The 15,715-nt window shown below is 44.7% G+C and overlaps 2 protein-coding genes across 2 annotated transcripts; one reads left to right on the top strand and one right to left on the bottom strand.

Annotated features, from left to right (window-relative positions):
* The first annotated feature begins 12,475 nt into the window (after positions 1–12,475).
* On the top strand, positions 12,476–13,798 carry LOC117589525. Its single transcript, XM_034281516.1, has 3 exons — positions 12,476–12,494; positions 13,173–13,339; positions 13,597–13,798. The coding sequence occupies exons 2-3, from the start codon at positions 13,211–13,213 to the stop codon at positions 13,678–13,680; spliced, it is 213 nt and encodes a 70-aa protein (XP_034137407.1). The 5' UTR covers positions 12,476–12,494; positions 13,173–13,210; the 3' UTR covers positions 13,681–13,798.
* Positions 13,799–13,846: 48 nt separating this feature from the next.
* LOC117589524 (protein suppressor of variegation 3-7) lies at positions 13,847–15,356 on the bottom strand. Its single transcript, XM_034281515.1, has 2 exons — positions 15,163–15,356; positions 13,847–15,100 (listed from the first exon to the last, which is right to left on the bottom strand). Exons 1-2 carry the CDS (start codon positions 15,192–15,194, stop codon positions 13,999–14,001), a joined length of 1,134 nt encoding a protein of 377 aa, XP_034137406.1. The 5' UTR covers positions 15,195–15,356; the 3' UTR covers positions 13,847–13,998.
* Positions 15,357–15,715: the final 359 nt, after the last annotated feature.

Raw genomic sequence — 15,715 nt, 5'->3', positions numbered from 1 at the left:
TGAGCCGCGACCCGGACATGCCCGATCCGGCCCCGTGCCAGTGGCTTGCATGCTGGAGGCCCATTAAACGGGGCCCGTATAATAAACTCCAAAGCTGCCACACCCCCCACACTACGTGCGCCCAACTGCACTGCACCTTATGCTAAGCAGCTCTCTCTCTCTCTCTCTCTCTCTCTCATTGCTGGCGCCGCAGTAATTTAAATGTTATTTTGTGGCACAATTAAAGTGGCATTAAGACGCCACCGAAATGCGGCTTACAGGCTGCCAATTTAATTCCCTGCTCCTGCTCCTGCTCCTGCGGCCCCTCTGCACATTTCAAGCTAAATTAGCTCAATTTTCTACATGTTCTTTGCATTTTCATTTCTCCTCTTTGTTGCTCACACTTTTCCCTTCTGCTGTGGCAGTCTTTGCACAGTTCTCTCCCATCCCCCGTCCAGGCTCTGTCAACAGCGCCTGCTGCTGTGCAGATAAGACCCGAGTCCGGACCTAAGTGAATATTTTCTTAATTTTTTGCGGCTGCAGCAGTTTACTGCCAGCCCCAGCCCCAACCCCAGGCCGCTTTTACTGGAAACTTTCCATGGAAACGAGTCAGTTTTTAATGCGACATGGAGGCGGAGTGGGCGTGGCACACTCTTCTTTCGTCTTTTCGCTTAGTTTCAGCTGACACGGCGACATTTTTCCTTTGCCAACTGTTTTCATAAAGTGCCAGCTTCAAAGTTGTCTGAAGGAGCAGCTAAAAGCTTCCAAAGTATAAGTACTCCATGGAGTTCTGTCAGAGCTTAGGTCAGAAATTGTCCACAATTTTCCTGACTCAAATCTGAATTCATCTGCCGGGAATGTCAAAATTCGAGCTCGTAATTATTTTTGCAGCTTTTATCTAGTCACAAAGTGAATCAAACCTCAAAAATAATTTAAATATTGCAAATAATTTAAATTGATTTTTGTTTTTTTTTTTAATTCAATTTTTAGTGTTTTTAATGTGATTTTTAGTCTTTTTTTAATATAATTTCTAGTTTTTTTGCTGTGATTTTTTAATTAAAATTCTGTTGACGCTGTGGCAGGATTTTCCTCATAAACATTTCATAGTTTTTCTTGTGGCTTTTTGGTTTTCTGTGCTTTTCCATGGAAATCACATGAATACCCCGTTTGGCGAGCGACACCCTCAGCAATGGTGTCATGGATATGATAACAGACAAAGAAAAACAGAGACAGAGCAAGTGGGAGACAGAGAGGGGCAGAGAGAGAGCTAGAAGGATAAGCGCGAACAATTTTAATGACATTCAAATGAAATTATAATTTCAAAAGTTTCGCCAGCGCGCCATGAGAACGTTTGTGATGACGATGATGACAAGGACATGACCAGCACCAGGTGAAAAGCGAGCGGGCGACACTAGTGCCCCTCCAACACCCTCTCAACACTCCACCCTCTCTGTCTTTCTCTTTTAGCGCCCTGCCTGGGTCAGTATTCGTTGGCCAAAGGTCAAAAGGGGGAACACAGAAACAACGATAAAGGTTTGGCTGCCTTCCACGACCTCGGCGCTGCTCCCATTCAACTCTCTCTGGCTCTCTCCATCTCCTCCCCCGCACCTTCTTTTGTTTTCAAAATTTGGCGAATGCTAAAAAACTTTGCTAACGACAAAACGAACGGTAAAAGCCAAAGGGTAAACAACACAAAGGCAAAACGAAACAAAAACAAAGATGAGAGACACCAGAGGGTGAGCGAGGTTGCTGGCTGAGGAGAGCAACGTAACGGGATGGGACGGCACGGAACGGAACGGTACGAAACGAAACGAAACGAAGCTTACGGGTTTTTGATGTTTGCCGTGAATGTTGTTTCTACCACACATACACATAGGAAATATTGTACGTGCCTATTAGAGATGGGAAGTGGGAGGACGACAACGAACGACATCACGCACGATTATTGGATATAATACATATTTGTAGTTGAGCAAAGTCAGGCAGGAATAAGTGCGAATATCTCGAGAATTTCTGTAAGTTCTCCTCGTTCTTTATTAATATTGAAACATTTTGCAAAGAGATCTCTTTGGCTGGCTTAAACCAGCTCGAAAGCGATGTGCACGAAGTGTCACGTGTCACGCACCCTATCAACGTATACCTCCAACCTGATACATATCCGTCTATGTCGATGTAAAAATGTGCTGTTTAATTGGTAGGTTGAAGAGGGTAGTGGCAGGCAGTTTGGAAAGAGCAGGGCTGAGGGCAAAGCAGGCTGAAGGCAGCGCAGTGGCAGAGGGCAGAGCAGTCGAAGGGCTGGCAATCGGATGGCAGTTGGCGACGCTTAATTGATACCCAAAACGGCAGAGGTGTGCGAGACAGGTGTCTATTATGGTGCTGAATACCTAAAGGACTATTGGCTAATAGTGTGACAGGCACAGTTGACTGGGAACTTAATGGTGGTGTGGCATCCAAGGAGCAGCTTCAAATCATCTAAAGATTCAAATATCTCGTTGAACACATTCTGTTTAATCTTTTCCAGGCCATTTCCCTGTGCTCGCTCCCTTCCGGTTAATAAACTTCCGCACAATCATTAAACCTCGCCTCGCCATGGGCCCCCTAAAAATATGACCATCTGCTTTAATGGGGGGCACAATCTTCGTCAACTTGCCACTGACCGTTTGACCTTTTGGGGCCACAGCAAGTGTCGGCAGTCCGATCACAGGCATCAGCGCCATTAGGCGAATGTCTGGCGCCAGCCAAACTATAAAATAAATGCACAGGCGTGGCGCCAAATCGTAGCCAGGGGTGCCGGACCACACGACAAGCAAATGACCCAAACAACGACTAGCAGAACAGAGAAGAGACGGAGAATGTGACAAGAAGTTTCGCCTCTGACAGAAGCTGAAGCTGAAATCAGAAGCTGATTTTATTTTCTAGTTGGATTTTGAGTTGATAAAAGTGCAACGCAGCGGGAGGAGTTTTCATGAATTTTACGCTAATATTGTTGAGGTATAAAAACTTTTTAAAAGTGCAAGCACATGGAGTATTGAACTCAGATTTCTTGATTCTGCTCTGTGTAATTATTCTCCCATCAAAAATGCTTTAACTTCATTTAACACAACCAATAAACTGCATCACCGACTTGCACTTCAAGCTGCTGAGTGTGAGTCAGACGCTGACTTTTAGTGGAGGTTTGTAACGGTAAAACTTATATGAAGACCAAAAGAAAATGCAAACTACGCACCGCTGCAGCGCTGGCCGAAAGGGAGAATGGTGCAGCGAGAGAAAAATAACAGTGCACGCAGCAGAGGCGCAGAGTGCGGAGCTCGTAGCAGACGAGCAGAGAGCAGAGCTCGCAGCAGAGGAGTTGGGAGCAGAGATCACAAGAGAGGAGTGGGGAGCAGAGATCACAACAAAGCAGAGCAGAGCCCGAAGAGGAGAGCAGAGCAGAGGATAACAGAGCAAAGCAGGTAGCAGAAAATGTCATCGCAGCGCAGCCCGTGAAGAGAAGACTGCGCTTAGTTTTTGTTTTATTGCACGTCGCTGCATGTGGTGGCTCTCGGGGGGTGAGTGCCGGTACAGCCCCACCCCCACAACATTAAACAAGTGCCGCGTGGCCACGTCCGGTGCACGACTTTGGTTTTTAGTGGCGGCATTCGCCCGTCAGCGGGTACGTCGTTAACGCGGAGACGCTCAATTTGGCGCTACGCTTGCCTGCGCCTCGGTCGGTGCGACTGACCTTGATGATATCACCGGCAGTCCTCCCTCCCCCCTGTCCACACACTTTCAGTTCCTGTTTCGGGCCAAGAACTAGTCGAAGACATGTGCGAATCTCTCGCTCAAAACTCACACGTGCCACCCTGCCTGCACCCACACTTACACACACACACAGCCCGACACTCCTCTTCTCCGCTCCCCTTCTGTGCTGCCCTTGGTGTCGATGTCTTGGGGTTCTCGGGTTACCCCATGGGTGTGCTGCACTTAAAGCCCAAATAAAAATCAATAATCGGGCAAATGACAAGTCAACCAGCTGAGCTGAGCCGAGCTAAACGGGCGGAGCCGACAATTCTGAATCGTCTTGCGGCCCAAAAAAAAAAAAACCTTATACATATATGTACCTACATACATAAGTACATACTCTCTCTGTGTGTGTGTGTGTTGGCATGTTTGTCAGGAAAAAAGTTGTATATTAAGTAACCTGACTGCGAGATTTCCCGTGTTGCTGGCATGCACCGAAAGTCTCCTTGTCGACTTGACTCGAATTTATGGCATTTTCACTTTTTATTTATGTATTTTTTTCTGGGTTTTTGGCTGCATTTGGTGGTACGAAATACATAGAGTCATTAACCCACAGAGAATGCCAGAATTTGCAAAAGAAAATGGCACACGAGAAGGCGGCATAAAAGTGGGAGATCGTAGATTATTTGGTCTTGTGTGCATGGTTTTTGGAAAAGAGTTTAGCACATGATTTAAACAAACAAACAAGAGAAAGACCGCAAAATGAATTATACATTTTCTGCAACGTAGACACATTAAAAACCGAGGAAGAGTCGAACAAATTTCAAAAGTTTAACTATTAAAACGCTGTTGAAGTTGTCGTTGCCCGGTCAGAGATTGCATATACGAATATATCTTATGCCACACATCTGAATCCTGAGATTCCCACTTAAATTCTCCTATTGCCCACTCCCCTGCGGATGCTGTATAAAATGTCAAACGTGAATGCTTTGTTTTCGCATGAAATGACGCAAGAAAGGAAATCATTTGCCCTAAGGGCGCCGCTGCCAAAGGGCATCCAACACAGACACGATACCCAGCAAGTGACGTCACAATAAGTACATACATTTACATACATATGTACATACATATATGTACGTAGAAATGTACTCGAATAGTGTGTGCTGTGTGCTGAGTCCTGGCCCTGTGCTGACCACAAAATCTACACAAAAGGCCGCAGGCTGGTTAATTATATGAAACAATAACATCATCATCGATGACAACAACCAGGGTTGGGGCCAGGGCACCTGGCACATGTGCAACATTGCCTCGGCATAATGAAGACTGTGCAACAGCAACAAGGGGGCCACAATCAATATTGATGCTTTTGCGAGGCTCTGATGCTAATATACGATAGTCGACGCCAATAATTAAGTTCATAACAGCGTAAGAGTTTTAATTGGGCTGCTTATTACAATAATCAGTGCGCAGGGAGCAGTTGGGTTGGTTGGGGGTTCACTGGGGCTGTGTGCGCTCGTGTGCACTTTCCTGAGTTATTCAATTTGTGGCAGCAACCAAATTGCAGCCAGCCACCACAACAGCAACAATGACTGCAATCACGGTATGTATGACAGCAGCGAAAAATTAAGTGGAAAACGCGCTGGAACTTAAATGGAAATTTAATTGGCATACGCATCGATAATTTTGTGTACAACTTTTTCTACAACAATAATTGCCAACGTTTTATTATGTATGCGGAGTCGGGGCTTGTCAATTAGTCAGACTGCTATAATTATGCTTGATTATGCATAAATACTGCGCACATTCCATAGATAATTCAGCAGCATCAAAACTTAGCGATTTAAAACGCATTTGCTATCAGCTCATTAGTACTGATCATTATCAGAATTAAGCGGCCGCAGCGGAATGCATTTTTGGTTAAATTTTGTAAATATTAAACGAGCAATTGGTAAGGTAATCGATGAATAAAGGTGTACGTAAAATAAATATATATTAGCAGACATCTAAGGACTCTCGCGATCCCAATAGTGCTCGCTGGTTTATGGCGGGTTTTTGCTCATTCAAAGAGCCCACCAATATGGCGAATGGTTAGCTTTAATCTTTGCATGGTTAAAGCAAAGATCAAACGGGCGAACAGCGAGCGATTTACAGTCAAAGTCTGAGCATTGTACAATCACACTAAAATCGCGCATACGCCGCGTATTCCCAGAGACGCAGCAGAACCTCGCATTTGTTTGCCTTTGAGTGGCACATGCGCCGCGCCAGTGCCCAAGCCCGTGCCACACTTGGCACTTGCTTTTATTTTACCCTGGGTTACTTTTAATGCCCGGCCATGGAGGACAAGGCGGCAACACACATCGAGCGGCTTATTCCCAGTGCACGTTCCGGGTACTGTGTGTGTGTGTGTGTGTGTGTGCTTGTAAGTGATTATCTACCTGTAAAAATGGCGCAGAAAACAAGAGCCTATATTCACATATGCGATGCTCATTTGAAGGGGCCCAAAAGGCTTGCCACTAATCAGAGAGAAACAATTTGTGCGTTAAGGCAATCTCGGGGCAGGCCAGAACTATTCTTTTCTGAAAGAAATTTACTGAAAGTTTAACACAAACATCGGAAACTATCAAAACACATTCTCCACCTTTAAAGACAACTTCTGCCAGAGCTTTAAGTGCAGCTGCCTGGCTATCCCCAGTAAAATCTAATGAGACTGCAGCAGACAACAAATCGCGTTATTATCGCCCGGCAATGACCAGAGGGGCGAAGGTACACACACAAAACAGCAGCAAACGGCAACCAAGAACCAATAAAAGTAGCCAAAGTACAGACAAATAAAAACCAACCGCATAAAACTAATGTTAAACAATTCCCTTTTTGCTTTCCGTTTTTGTGTTGCGTGAGTTTTGCTTTGGTTTTGGCTCCACAGCTCTACGATTGGCAGGGGCTGTCATCGCCCATCGCCCATCGCCCCATCGTCATCGCAGGGCCCCTTATAGACACAATGATGGCTGCCCCAGGGCCCCCGAGGGTATGCAATAAAATTGCGTTTTAATGCTGCTCAAACGGTCGAGCAAGAACACATTTACAATGCTCCTCGAGTGGCTGTCTGTTCGGAGTCGGGTGTTGGCACTTGGCTGAGGCTGAGGCTGAGTCAAGAATGAGAAAGAAGAGAAAATCGTGAAATTAAAAAGAAGACAACTCAGATAGATTTAATTTCAACGTTGAAATCTGTTGTTGAAATATCTGTGGCAAGCCCGACTGGGACCTAGCTGTCTGCAAATCTCAAACGAACTGTGGATGTAAATCCTTCAGCTCGACATTCAATATTCATATTAGCCCAGGGTATAACACTGTCCCCGCTTTTCTTTCAATTTTATAGCTCATTTTTTATGCGCTTTTCTGTTTGTCCTTCGCATTGTTTTATGGCATTTTATTTGCATATTTTGCGTGTTTCCTGCTGAGAGTTCGTGTGTGTGTGTGTGTGTGTGTGTGTATCGCATGATTTTCGATTCCTTAGCGAGAGCGGCAGAGTGCAAGGCGCAAAGAATGATACTCCCAACGGACCCACTGTGGCCATGATCGCAGAGCGAACTCCTTGGTGGCTTTCATTTTGCATTCAGAAGTTGCTGCCCTGCCCCCCCACCGAAAAATAAAGGAAATTCTCAAGTGCTTCACGCTTTAAGCTCTTGCTGTGTTTCCTTTGTGTGTGTTCCGTGGATTCCGTTTGTTCCGCGATGTTCACACACACAAAACACGGCGAGAGTTCACGGCTCCGTGCTTGAGCTGCAGGCCGGAGTTCCCACGCCACACGGCTTCCTTTGTAAGTTAATCATATATTTTGTATTTTGTTGTTGAAACTGATTCAATTAACTCCAGTCCCCACCATGCCCCCCACTCCCAACCCAGTCATGCTCTCACTTTATCCCAGTGGCAGAGTCTACCGTGCCCTATGCAGTGGACACAAAATTGCATTCGAGTGCTGATTGGATGCATTGTGTGTGCGAAATTGATGGATATGGATGGATGAATGCGCTGTTGGATGGATGGTTGGCTGGATAAGCTGGTGCTAACCGGAAGCTACATGCCGCCGCATTCGTTTTCAATTAATTTTAATTTTCAATGCCCAAAGGCAATCAACTGTCACATTAGCTTGAGTCTGGAATAGTTTTGGTGGCATTTAAAGCTGCCTTTTGCCCAGGAAATATGCGAAATGAGTAAAAATATTAAGCAGGATTCATTATTTGTACGTTCAATTCAGAATAATTAGTAAGTATTCAGAGCGCATAAAATCCTACGCAGGCTTTTATTTAATTATTCAAATGCAAAGCATAAATCTCTTCGATCTTTTGGGCACCAAAAAAAATAGTTAAAAAAAATTAAACTGCAATCAAAATATGCCAAATTTTTAAGGCAATAAAATTAAAATATATTTGACAAATTCTATTTGCATATTTAGGCCCAAAATACATGCCTTTTATGAGCACAGAAACATTTTTAATTCTATTTTCAAACATTTTGTTTTTACACGGAAAAGGAAAAGCAACAAAAAGGGTTATTAAATGTGCAATGTATACAGATGTGTGTATGTGTGTGTGTGTGTGTGTGTGTGTTGCATATGCAACATAAATCTCAATCTAAAATGCAGTGCACAGAAAAAAAGAGCAGAAACAAAAGCCGTATCGGCGGGCATCAAAATAGTTGAACACATTTAAGCGCGCTCATAGATACAGCACTAGATACAACTGCGAGATACAAATGTATCTATGATGTGCGAGTTATCTGGGTATGTGAAAATAATCCCCCATGATTGAAGCCGCACCGAAGCGAACTGAACTCAAACTGCACTGAGCCGGGAGCCGAGAGCCAGTGGTCGGTGGTCGGTGGTCGGTGGCCGGTGGCCGGGTCCGGCACGCAATCTCATGAATCTGGGCAACTAATCAGCGTTTGTATCTAATAAGCCGCTTGTGGAGGAGGGCGATGATCGTCGTGTGTGCTGATGATGCTATACACTATGATGCTATGAATGTTTGGGGCAGGGGCGGCGGGTCTATGCATGGGTTAAGTGTGATAAATCGACAGTTGAGTTAAGCGAGAGCTCCCCAGCATGGGATGGCATGGCATCTGGCATCTGGCATGTGGACTGGACTGAGGGAATGTGTCACAGCAAATCTAGAAAAATATTTATACGCAGCACTGCTGCAAATTAAGCAAAAGTGATGCCACACACACACACAGACATAAGCTTATGTGTGTATTCGTGCCCCACTTGGGGACACCATAATCAGGAGAAATGAAAGTGGAAGCAAAGAAAGAGGAGCGCCATGCAGACAGACAGAGGCCAGAGACAGGGAAATAAAATAAAAGTGTCTTTTCATCAGAATTTTAAATGTGTTCCAGCTCTCAGGGCCAGAGTTCTCTCAGTGTGGGTTGCCAAAAAGAATGTGTGTGTGTGTGTGTGTGAGAGTGGGTACAGGTGTGCGCGTGAGCCGACCGAGCGGAAGTTATGGAGCCTACGTGCCCCACAAAATACATTTTCGCCGCCGCTCGATGGATGGTGCCTCAAAAAAATATATGGGCCAAGCGGGCAGACATTGAGGCAGCGCCAGAAAACAGCAAAAGAGCTCAACAGGGGGGAGAGGACGATAAACCACCAATACCAATGACCAGACCCATATGTGTGTGTGTTTGTGTCAACACACAAGTTATGAATTTTGCAAGACACTCCTGGCCCACCCAGCTTTTTTCGCGCTGTTGTTGCTGAAGACTTTACGGATCACGGCGCTCATCAAAAATCGTTAAATGCGAAAATCGAACAACAAAAACAACAACAACAACAAAATATGGTGAAAAGGAGCAAAAAGTTTGAGGCAGCAAAACAATGCTGAAAGTCTCCTCAACTCACCTTTTGTGCGCTGCTCGCAGCTGTAGGATGCTGAAGATAATTTCACCTCCCCCACACTCTCACCACAATTCACTGCTTCTTTTTTTTTTTCTCAAATATATCCAATATTTTGCTCAGCTTGTTTTTCGAAAACTGCAAGTGATTAGTAGAGATTCATTTTGGGAACACTTCACTTGGGTTCAAATTTCAGCTAATGAATGTCTTTCCTCTGCCTATGTTATGCCATATGCATGCAGGCAACTACTTATACATATGCACATACATATAAGTAGTTGTGTATATGTGTGTGTGTGTGTGTTTGAGAGCTGGCCAACACAAAGGCAGAAAGAGAAACACTCTGGTGTGCTGGTGCTAGTGCTGATTCGGATGCCTGTGGCTCTCCTTTGAAATGGAATTGTTGTAGTCTTCGTTTTGCTTTACTTTATGTTGTTGCTGCCTGCTTTCTTCTTGCTTTCTGCGTTCTCCTTTGCCTTATCTGAAATTCGTTTGCTTGTATTTTGCGCACTGAAAACTACTGCCGCCGCGCTACGTGGCTTGAAGCTTGAAGCATCATGGCTAGCATCATTGAATATCAATTCATGTCAAGATTTGCATAAGATATTTTAAGTTTATTTTTTTCTTCGCGAAAGTATTCAATGATTGTTAGTTTTTGTGCCGAACTTCAATCAGAATTCAGTGGAAACGCCAACCGCCTAGATTCAAGCAAAACTTATGTTGTGTCGTTTTCCGCGGCCGAGAAAATATTGAAAGATTGAGGCGAGCCCACCAATATACCCACTGTCGGAGCCGAGCGAAAACGAAGCCTAGAGAGCTGAGTCGTTTCGTTGAGTGATTTCGTTTGTGATTCCTATTTCGGTTGAGTGTGATTTTTAAGGGACGAAACTCAAGCCCGATTGGGATGGAACAAAAGAGAGCGGCGCCAAGAGCGAGAGCGAGCTAAATATATTAAAATGGAATGGACTGAATGGAATAATATAACGGAGATAAAAATCTACTGCGACTGTTACACGGTAACGCTCGCTCTCTCTCTCTCTCTCTCTCTTTACATTTTTGGCAAAAAGCTCATGGCGTAAGCTTGGAGCTTGGGTACGCGCTCTCGGCGCCCCTCTTCGACGCTTTGCGGCATTTACTGTTGGTTGTTGTTGTTGTTGCTGCTGTTGGTGTTGTTTTTCTGCCCCACGAAATTTCATTATCTCGAGTGGTCGTTTGTTTATTTATTTGTCAAGCACGCTCTCGTCTCGGTAAATGTTATTAATGCCCTATTGTTCTATTGGTTTGTCAATGGGCAGGCTCTAATGATGTTTAAACAATTGAATTCGCACTACTTCTACTCGAAGACTGCTACATCTCCTTCTCCATCCACTTGTGCGAGTACAACTGGATCTAAGATTACAGTCTGTGGATTAAACACGTATTATCATGCAAACACAGGTGCACAGGTCTTATCAGCAATTGTTTGTTTTTGGGGCTGTAACACAGTAAGAGCCCCCAAAAATCGATCACGATGTTCTGTAAATATTCAATCCGTACCCATGCCAGCTCTCTCCCACACACGTAAACAAGCAGACACACACAGACGCAAGCACAAACACAATCCTTCAGCTTCAGCTGTTTTGTGCCGCAAAGTATGCCATACCCACAACATGTACAAGTATTTACCGTATTTATTTTGCAAGCACTTGCCACTGAACTGATCTGCTCGATTCGAAGCTAACCGTCACTGAAAATGTCACTGGCAATCACCTCCTTTTCTCTACAACGGCTCTACTCTGCACTTTTCGGAGAGGACCGTACAGACCGCCAGCTAGGAATCAGAGCCCCCAATCGGAATTACCGTTCTCTGTGCGGTGCGACAACGAAATGCGGAGAAAGTAAGCGTCGGCGTCCGGGATGAAACTTTTTTTCGTTTTGTTGTACATGGAGGAAATTTGATATGAAAACATTGAGAAGCACCGCAATGAGCTTTCAGCCTTCAGCTGTGTGCAAAAGTTGCCAGTAACGAAGCGCTCCGCTCTCTTTCTGTGTTCTCTCTTTCACTCTGGCATTCTGTTATATGCAGCAAACGAAAGCTTACACGATTTAAGTACAATCAAGTTTTGTATTCAGACTCGACTAAAGAAACGTTATGCCAGAATTCTCAAAATAAGTCACTAGGGAGTTAACGAAAGAAATGATAAGAGACATGAGTGTGTATTTGAACTGATAAAAAATCTTTATGCACACGTAATACATACTGATATTTAATGGCCTTTTTATCTTACAACCTATAAACGTGTTGATCAACTCTCGGTATCTGGCTGAAAGCTCTTCGAGAGAGAGCAATCTCATGAGCTGTATAACGGTCGAAGAGACCGGGAGACAGGTTGCAGCTGGAAAATGCTTGAACTTTGGTGTCTGGGCTTTTATTTCAATAGAGTTTATTAATATTAATCATTAGTAAACAATGAAAAGAACTATAAAAATGTAATGCTCAAAATTTAATGTTTTTCGATTAAAAACTTAATGCTAGCAAAACTGTAAGATTAATTAATAAATTCGCTTTTCAGAATTACACCGCTGAAAAAAACCCTGAAAGTAACAAAAAAAATATTTTGTGTGCTTAAGAAAAAGTTTACAATTGAATCAGTTAGTTTCTTGAGCACCCTAAATATTTATACCATGCGATCGCTTGCAGTTATTTACACATATTGTACATATGTACATATTTACATACATACTATGTACAAACGTATGCATGTACAGTTTGAGTTACTTGTTGCGCCGGTTTGTGTTGACTCTGCCCAAAACATTCTCTCAGTTGCTGTTGAATCTTTTGGTTGGTTGGTTTGATTTGATCTTGCCGTGCTCTTGGCTGTGTTGTATTGCATTGTTTTTGATTGCCTTACGTGGGTGCGCAGCGGTAGATTATTTATAAATTTCACGCATATTTGGGCGTACAGCGATTAATTGCCTGAATAACAGCACATGTGCGATCCTCCAAATACGCACTGGCGTTTGCCTGATTAATTGAAATATACGTATAGAATCACTCCAAGTGTTAATTGTGCCAACCGGTTTGTTGTTGTTGCTCCACAATTGTTCCACTGATGACTTAAGTCGGACTGGGAAGACACACCCCACCAACTACATAAAATATGAGTACTATTTGCATAATGACGACATCTAATTGGAGGGGATCAGCATGTAATCAGCAACGAAAAACAAAACGCTGGAATGTCGCCCTGACCTCAGAGCTCCCTCCTGGGGGAGACCTTCCCCACTTTCAAGCTGCCTTCTTTGGGCAGAATCAAAATCAGCTCTGACGCTCGAAAGCGATACCCAAATAGGTCGCTCGAATGCTTGTCACGAACTCGAAGCATACAAAAGTGAAATCTAACTGATAGAAAGCAGCCATTCAAATGCAGTTGCGTGGAGAAAAAAAAAACATTAAGAAATGCATTCCAGGAATGCCAGACAAGTGGAAGAATAACAGAAGTTCCATTCAGAGTCTTGCATTTTGATGTGTTGTGTGTGGATCTCTGATAAGAATCGCAATATGTTCAGAAACATCTGTTTCATTTATCGTATCTTGCAGCTTGAATTGCGCCGAAGAAGCAAACTTTACACATCAAGATGCCCAATCCATTGTGGTTTATTTTCTGGCTGCTGGTCTTCTGGTTCGTCTCCTTCTTCGTGGCCTTCTTCTGTGCCTTCTTCTACATTTGGGTGTATGCATTTGCCTCCTGCATACCCGCACTGTCGGTGAGTATGAGTATGGGGCCAGAATTATCTGGGGTAGGGTCTCGGTCTCGGTCTCGGGTGAGGTCATCGCCACTGAACAGGTGCTGCATGCGGCCTGTTGCTTATCGCAGACAAGTAGATTTCTTCACAATTACTCATGTGCCATAACTGTGTGGGGGCCTTACGGAAAATGTGTGATAACATTTAGGGGAGATATGCTCCTACACTCCACTCCTACACGCCGCTTACTCAGCAAGGAATTTGTTTATCATTCGCAGGGCATAGCGGATATGCTGCTCCAGGGCGTGCAGTTTCCGTTTTTCTGCGGCAAGGCCATGCTGGAGGGAAAGCCCGCCTTCTAGAGACGATTACTTATTTATAAATAAATACATTTTACGACTAAGTGAATAATAATAATTTATAACACTTGCTTTGGACAATATTTTACGATTAAATGTAATTAATTACTGTTTATAAAAACCGAAAGAACATTCACTCTATGTTCTATGTAGAAAATTCATTTGCGGATTAAAATAACAATTAATAAATAAATTTATTAATGAAAATCGATTAACAAACTTATAAAATGTAACCTGATGAAAGCACCAGAAAGCAAGCAGCTGCTCGACTTGAGCCTTGTTTTGAACTGATTCCATGGGTTGAGTGTGGTCGCTGGCGCGCTACTTTGTCGTGGATGCCACTGTTGCATTTTGCTGGCTGCTGCCGGGCGTATCAGGCGTAGCCACTGCACTGGCGGCGAGATCGAGACTAGATTGAGCGGCAAGCGAGCATTCCTGGTCGCTGAATGCGCGAAGCTCCAGCTCTCCGATCAACTGCATGACACGGATCTTGCCCTCGGTGGCTAGCTTTGGCGGTAGCGACTTGACGGTGGCGCAGACGCTGTCGAAAAACAGCTCCAGGGAGTCGCGCGGCGGGGTAGGGGTGGAGAAATGCTGCAGCTGGTACGACTGCGGCTGCCGGGATGCGTACGACTGCGGCAGACGCGTGGCTGGTGTGAAGCAGCTGCCGGAGGCTGCTATGGGCGTGATGGTAGCCTTGGACGTAATCTCATTCGCCTGAGCCATGTTTGGTGGCGTGGACTGTGCAGCCATTTGCGCCACGAGCGCCGGCACCTGCTTGATGGTGATGCGGCATGGCTGCGGCACCGTGGCAGCTGGAGGGTGCGGAGCGCCGGGCTCATTGATGGTCACGTGGAGTGGCAAGTAGTCCAGCATGCCGGAATGTTGCGAATCACTTTCGGATATGTGGCGCTGCTTCTTGGATGCTGGCTCTGTCTCGTTATCGTTCTGGGCACCTGCATCTGCATCGCCATCTCCATTTGGGTCGGTTTCATCATCCTCGACCTCTGCATCGGCATCGCCATCTCCATCGGCATCGGCATCGCGAATCTCGGCGTCGGCGTCTTCATCATCATTCTCTTCCTTTTCTTGGCCTGTACCATACGACGTCGGACCCTCCTCGAAGTCGGAATAATCCCACTTTATGGCCCCGGACGACTCCTCTGCATATGTCTCAGTATTTTGCACCAGGGACTTGCGGGTCGCGTTCTCCGAGTGCTTGATGCTGCCCTCGTGCTTGCCCAGATCGGAGCGCTTGCAACTGAGGCGGCACTCGCACACCGCGCAGAACACAAAGTGTGGATCCGTCTCGTCCGGCAGCAGCCATGGATATATCGCTTGGTATTCCGGTTTTGTTTTCGGTCTCGGGTACTTCAGAAGGGCGCACGGTCTGCGCGGTCTGTACTCTGAGCGCAGTGCATCGCTGTGGAGAAATGTGGACACGGATTAGCGACAATCGAGTGGCGGCTGGTTATGAGTACTCACAGTTTTTCCTGAGTTAACTGTAGGTTGGCCATTAATGCAGTTTTTGCAAAATATAAACAAATTTGAGTGCAGTATTAGGGTTGCAAAACCAATGATGGCACTATCGATCAAATATGGTGTCGCAAATAAATATGCGATTAATTGATTGACAGAAAACGTAGTTTTTAGAAATACACAAAACTTATACAATTAGAGAACAGCCTTGCCCAAGCGGGATATCAGAGACAACTATTATTAACAAAATTACTTTAGATATTTTCGATAAAAATTTACATATATCGATGGCATTCGCAGCCCTGCTCAGTATGACCGTGCGTGGTATACAGCCAAAATACCGCAACGTGGTTTTTTTTCGAAAATTAAACTTCTTTTAGCGAGCTGTTGCTAAAATGATTTCTATAACATTAGAAGTATAGCCATCCTAAAATGCATCTTTTGCACGCACATTTTTCGTACAAAATAACTATACATGCATGCGTTCAAATTAAGCGCGAAGAGTGGAAGCCAAATATCGATGCATATGCGATTTGGCAGAGTGACCATATCGATGGTT

This window comes from Drosophila guanche, unplaced genomic scaffold (assembly GCF_900245975.1).
Source record: "Drosophila guanche unplaced genomic scaffold, DGUA_6, whole genome shotgun sequence".
NCBI lineage: Eukaryota > Metazoa > Arthropoda > Insecta > Diptera > Drosophilidae > Drosophila > Drosophila guanche.
This window is presented reverse-complemented; position numbering and strand designations above follow the sequence as displayed.

Bases quoted from the DNA above. Each gene is read 5' to 3' on its own strand.
- LOC117589525 (XM_034281516.1), top strand. From the start codon at position 13,211: ATGCCCAATCCATTGTGGTTTATTTTCTGGCTGCTGGTCTTCTGGTTC. The intron at 13,340-13,596 runs GTGAGTATGAGT...TATCATTCGCAG, and splicing joins CCTGCATACCCGCACTGTCG to GGCATAGCGGATATGCTGCT.
- LOC117589524 (XM_034281515.1), bottom strand. From the start codon at position 15,194: ATGGCCAACCTACAGTTAACTCAGGAAAAACT. The intron at 15,101-15,162 runs GTGAGTACTCAT...ATTTCTCCACAG, and splicing joins CAGTTAACTCAGGAAAAACT to CGATGCACTGCGCTCAGAGT.